Raw genomic sequence first — 6,010 nt, 5'->3', positions numbered from 1 at the left:
GCAGGAATTAGATACAAAGGAACTCAAACTCTGCTATTTCCATTAAGGTTACTACCAGAATGCTGCTACCATGGGCCTTATAGGCACCACGCCACAATTAGATTTAAACCTTAATCCTCCCAACAGATAATACTTCTCTGCTATATAGATAAGGCTCAAAAAACTAGCTTGACTTAGTGTCTCAGAGCAAGGAAATCACAGCATACAACAGAAACCCAAGGCTTCTCTCTCCAGACTCTTTGCTCTTTCCTTTGTACCAAATCATCCTTCAACTAGCAAAGGACTGTTCAATGGCCAAAAGCTGTGTATATCCAATGGGACAAAGACGGTACCCACCAGCTGTTAGCTTTGACTTGTATGAACAATGATTTTGGAAGATCATCCTGACATATATGAGATTTGTTTCCTTGGTCAGCCTACATTCAAATCCATGTGATTACTAGCTACATTATAACAAGGTTCTTATGAATATTTCTCATTGCAAATTTGCCAGACATTAATCTGACTTTCATAAAAATAATTATAAAATCAAGCATCACTGAGTTATTTTTTCTTCATTCCCTGACATCTTTCATGAGCACCTACATATCCAAGAAATGTTTATAAAGTCCTGTTATGACCCATGACATTCCAGATCAGTTAAGTGGGAAGTAAAATCCTGTAAACGATAGCTGGCTGGACGTTGTAGCAAATCACTCTGTCTCCTTGGGCTTTAGTTTCTTCATCTATAAATGAAGTCATTAACCACAGGACTTTCGATCTCCCTCCTTCCAGGAACTAACATTTAATTCCTTCCAAGAATTAAAAATTCCTCTTGAAATTAAAAAAAAAAAGCTCACTACATAGGAATGTTGACAACCTTAATTTTTAAAGTATCAAGGCTTCCATACAGAGCCTCCCCCTCTAAGAAGGCATAGCCAGACACTGCCTGGCCAGAGAGAGCAACAAGCCCTGTGAAAATCTTCAGTCCCTGAGGCCACCTCTCTCTTCGTCACTTTGGGTCAGAGGAGCAGAGCGTGTTAGAGCTAAGGCAGGGGCTATTGACTACAGTCAGCTGCCAACCCTGAGGACTCTGACCGAGAGAGATGCTGTGTGCAGATTTAGTCCTGATTCAAGCCTCACCTAAAGCTACTCTCCGCGTTCATGTGTTTTCAGGTGAAAGAAGCAACCAATTTTCTTTTTTGCTTTAGTTGGTGTGAGGTGGGTGTTCTGTGAGCGAAGTCTGAAAGGTCCTGACCAACATGGAATTTAATACAAGGTTGTAAAGTTTGTGCTCCCAGAGCAGCTGGATGTGTCTGTCTTCACGCTGAGCTGTCATCTTCCTAGAGCCAAACCTGTTCCCGGCCCAAGAGAAACATTGCCTGCAGAAACACCTTCCTTACACTAAGGCAGGAAATGGGTGTGGCATAGATCAAATTTTAGGGGAGAACAAGGAGAGGGTCATTGAACCATGATCTCATCATTATCCAGTGTCCAAAACAAGGCCATGCAGAGGGGACACAGAATTATAACAAGGGGTGAGCATATACAGAAGGGAAATCTAAGCTCAGTCAAGGCCACGAACAGTGGTTCTGAGCTAAAAGGAACCTTAAAATACACCAGGTCCCACCTTTTACTTCACAGATGCACAAACCAAAGCTAATCACTTTTTTCTCGGGGTGCACAAATAAATTCAAGACTACAGTCCAAGGCTTCAACAAAGAAAGTTTTCTACCATTTAGACTTATCCAAAAAAAAAACAAACAGATTTTGTTGTGTCAGAAAATAGGGCATATTCTTCTACTAGATAAGACAGGTGGAGGCCAGCTCACTACCTGTCACTGATTTCTATGACAGGTGGGAGGTTGGAAGCGATGCCCAAAGGGTCCTTTCAAGTTTAAGCGCTGATCAAAACTTTCTACTATAGTAAAAGTTCTTCCTGTGGCACAGGGAATACTACTTTTTTACGTAGTGTGAAAGCAGGCTGAGGCATCTGTTTTTTGGTTCCGTGTTTGTCCGCTTGTCGACTCACATCATCGTTGACAGCAGTGAGAATGGATAAGATATCTTCCTGTCTGCAGGCAGAAAAGAAAATATATTTTCAACCAGGAGATAGAAATCACATACCAGGTCTTAGAAAACAGATTTTAAAATACATGGCTTCTTCCCAGTCTAGCATGCCAAGATTCTAACTGGAATTTTGCCAAATATAAAGAAACATTTTTTTCTGAAATTAAAAAAGAAATGTTAAATTATATAAAATTTTTCAATTCTACAGTCAGTATTTAAGAACATCATAATAATAATCACACCTTGCATTTTAATGCACTTAGTCCACAAAGACATTTTGCATATAATTATTTTTCTGTGTTCTTCCTTCAAGCTGGTAGGTAGGTAGGTAGATAGATAGACAGAGATAGATAGAATAGGAGGTGATAGAAATATATAGAGAGAGCGCCTACTATTTTTTTTTTTTTTTTTTTTTTGGCTTTGCCTTTTTAATCATAGTTGTTTTAAATTCCCAGCCTAATAATTACAACATCCTTGCCACAGCTGACTCTGGCTCTAACTCTTCTTCAGTCTTTTCAAACTTTTTTTTTTTTTTTTTTTTTTTTTTTTTTTTTTTTTTTGCGGTACACGGGCCTCTCACTGTTGTGGCCTCTCCTTTTGCCGGAGCACAGGCTCCAGATGCACAGGCCCAGCGGCCATGGCTCACGGGCCCAGCCACTCTGCGGCATGTGGGATCTTCCCGGACCGGGGCACGAACCCGTGTCCCCTGCATCGGCAGGCGGACTCTCAACCACTGCGCCACCAGGGAAGCCCGAGCCTACTATTAATAATACCCTCTCTATTCTAGGTTTTGGGAGGGATAAAGGGCAAACATGACACAATTCCTGAACTTAAACACTTAGAATACAGACATGAAACATGTACCAAGGATAGCATAGAGACAAACTCCATAATACAAGGCAGAATGTGATCAACACCGCATGAAAAGTAGGTCAAAGTTCCCCTGCAAATTCTGAGGAGAAGACAGTGCCTCTGGCTGAGAGAAGAAGAGAAGACTCCATAGAGGAGGCAGCATTTGATCCAGGGCTTGTGGGCATTTACCAGAATGTTCTGGGGGTGGGCAATACATATCACTGGAAGCAAAGCATAGGCTCTGGAGACAGAACTCAAGTTTGAATCATGCCTTCATGACTGGTTCTCAGCACCTGCATCCTGCATCACACGAGCTGTTCTCTCTGTCCCCAGATCTCCCTGTGGCTGACTCATCCATCATTCAGTCTTACTTGAAATATCACCTCTACCAGGAAGCCTTCTCAAGTAGCTCCCTGCTCCACACTCTGTATCATTTTCCTGTTTTGCTTTTCATAGCAGGTATTACTTCCCAAAATTATCTCACTAATTCATATATTCATTTACTTACATTTTTATTATCTGTCTTCCTGTCACTGAGCGGTAAGTCCCATGGAGAAGAAATTTTGTCTCTCTTGTTCTCAACGATACCCCGAACCCCCAGCTCAGTCCCCAGCACAGTAGGCACATAGCAGGCCCTGGATAAATAGTGCATTTTCCCTGGAGCCATAGGAATTGGTCTTTGATGGAGAGGTTGGTAAAGAAGGAAAAGCCAAGGTGACTCAAGGCTCCCATCCTGGTTTCCAATCCTGAATTCCCAGAATTGAAACCACTCCTAGCAATGGGGATTCAGGAGTAGGAACCCCTGGAGAGGGCTAAGAAGATGAATTCAGGACTGTGCATACTGAGGGTGAGGCCCAAAGGCAACAGAGGCGTGGGATGTCTGGCAGGCTGTGAGAAATGCACGGGACTGACCCGAAGAATGAGGTTGACTCAACCCGGCACTCACTGGTCCAGCAAATACTTATCAGCCTCAACAATGTATCAGGTACTGTGTCGGGTGCTAAGGATATAAGGTTAAATGAAACATCTCTGCCTTTCAGAAACTCAGAGATGGCAATTTGAGAGATGTTTTCATGGAGTTGCCAGTGGCCGCCAGGTATAGGTAAAGCTGCCAAAAGGGGCTATAGAGAGACAGCAAAGAAGAGGGGCTGGGGCAGAACCTTGGTGAATGCCCATTTCCATTGTGCCAGGTAAAGAGCATGTGACAGAGACAGAAGGAAAGTTGTCAGAGCAGTGGCAGGAAACCAAGGGTATTATAATGCCAAAGGCAGCACACGGGCATTCAGTAAATATAAGTGATTGATAATAAATAAATGAAGGAACAAATAAAAGGCCTCCCTGCCTATACTGATGCTGTTCCCTCTCCCCAGAATGTCTTTCACCCTGATTATTTACCTAACATCTATTTGGCATCTCTAGACGCTTCCCCTGATCCTCCAAATCTGGGTGAGGTGTTATTTCTATATGTTCCCATAACACCTATGCTTTACAATGTATATTTACCATAGGGAATGATCTTCCCCATATACTTGTCTGTCTTTCCAGATTGTGAGCAACTTGAGGACAGGGACTGTGTCTTTTTTAAAATTCTGTATCTTCCTTTCCAGTTACGTGCCAGTGCTCAATACAGGTGTGTTGGATGGGTGGATGGATGGATGAATGGATGCATGGATGGATGCATGGGTGGGTGGATAGATGGATGAACAGGTAGGTGGATAGATGAATGAATGAACAAGTAGGTGAATGGAACAACTCAAAACTCTCACCTTGGGACCAAGTCCTTCAGTTGATTATACAGAGATTGGATATACCAGCTACCTTCCTCCACGTGCCGAAAGGACACGTAGCCAGGGACAGTGGCCAGGCCAAGAAGGAAATCCGCCTCAACGGGAACACTGTCTTGAAGGGAAGGGGGCACGTGCTCAGGATTTACTGCATCTGCTTCAATGGATACGGAAGGTTGTATTTCTTCACCTTGACAGGCCTGGATGAAAAAGAGTTTGGGTTTGTGAGCCAGAGCAGGACACTGCTGAGCTGTGAAGTGAGACATGATCTGCCGGATGGGAATGAGGTTCCCATCAGAAGAGTAGACAGCTCCAAATTTCCCATGGGTCAGAACACAGAACACAAAGCAGTCTCCATCAGCATGGCCTGGATGAGTCTGAAAATACTGCAGAACCTCCTCTAGTCGGCCTTTAGTCACATTGACAAAAATATGCACGCTGAACCCAAGCCACTGAAACACGCGCTTCAGGCACTCTGTGAAAAAGGAGAGAAAGGGGAAATAGTGAAATGGAGGGAAATAAAACAAAATGAAGGGGTGAAACAATGCTAGTAGTTATAAGAATCTGCATAGCATATAAGCTGAAGCTTTGGATGTTTCTTCTACTTTCATAACAATAAAATTTTACAATTAACCTGCCTTTTTATAGTAGCCACAGTGCTATCACAATGATCCTGTGAGCCAGCAGAGGCCAGAATTTTATCCTATTTCACAGATGAGGAAGCTGAGGCCCCATGAATCTCCCACATGATCACAAACCTGGTTAGTGGTAGAGGCACAACTCTATCCCAGGTTGTCTCATCTGACCCAGGTGCTCTCTCCCAACCAGAGCCGTAAATGGTCAGGGACTCTGGTCACTCTTTAAGCAGGTCGGTGACCCCAGGAGCTATGGTCTGAAAGTCTGTGTTCCCCCTCAACCCCCAAGGTGAGTGTATTAGGAAGTGGAGCCTTTGGGAGGTGCTTAGGTCATCAGGGTGGAGCCCATTAAGAAGAGCCCAAAGAGCAATCTTGCCCTGGCCGCTGAGTAAGGTTACAGAGAGAAGACGGCCACCTGGGAAGTGGGCTCTCACCAGATACCGAAATGCCAGAGCCTTGATCTTGGACTTCCCAGTCTCCAGAACTGTGAGAAATAAATGTTTGCTGTTTAAAAGGCATCTAATGGTATTAGACGCCATCGGATGGACTAAGACACCAGGAATATACAGGAAGCTTAGAAACATTTCTGATATCATCCTTATATTTACATGGAAGATAAAAACTACAGAAAGAGGGCTTCCCTGGTGGCGCAGTGGTTGAGAGTCCGCCTGCCGATGCAGGGGACGCGGG

General features: G+C 43.7%; 1 protein-coding gene across 1 annotated transcript in view; it reads right to left on the bottom strand.

The window, feature by feature from the left end:
• Positions 1–1,900: 1,900 nt before the first annotated feature.
• Positions 1,901–6,010, bottom strand: part of CASP10 (caspase 10) — a 24,109-nt gene continuing 19,999 nt past the window's right edge. Inside the window, exons 6-7 of the mRNA XM_007469213.1 lie at positions 4,668–5,160; positions 1,901–2,054 (exon numbers count right to left, since the gene is read on the bottom strand). Coding sequence (XP_007469275.1) covers positions 1,901–2,054; positions 4,668–5,160 — 647 coding nt within the window. The remainder of the gene's footprint in view (positions 2,055–4,667; positions 5,161–6,010) is intronic.

This window comes from Lipotes vexillifer, unplaced genomic scaffold (genome assembly GCF_000442215.2).
Source record: "Lipotes vexillifer unplaced genomic scaffold, Lipotes_vexillifer_v1.1 scaffold648, whole genome shotgun sequence".
Lineage (NCBI taxonomy): Eukaryota > Metazoa > Chordata > Mammalia > Artiodactyla > Lipotidae > Lipotes > Lipotes vexillifer.
This window is presented reverse-complemented; position numbering and strand designations above follow the sequence as displayed.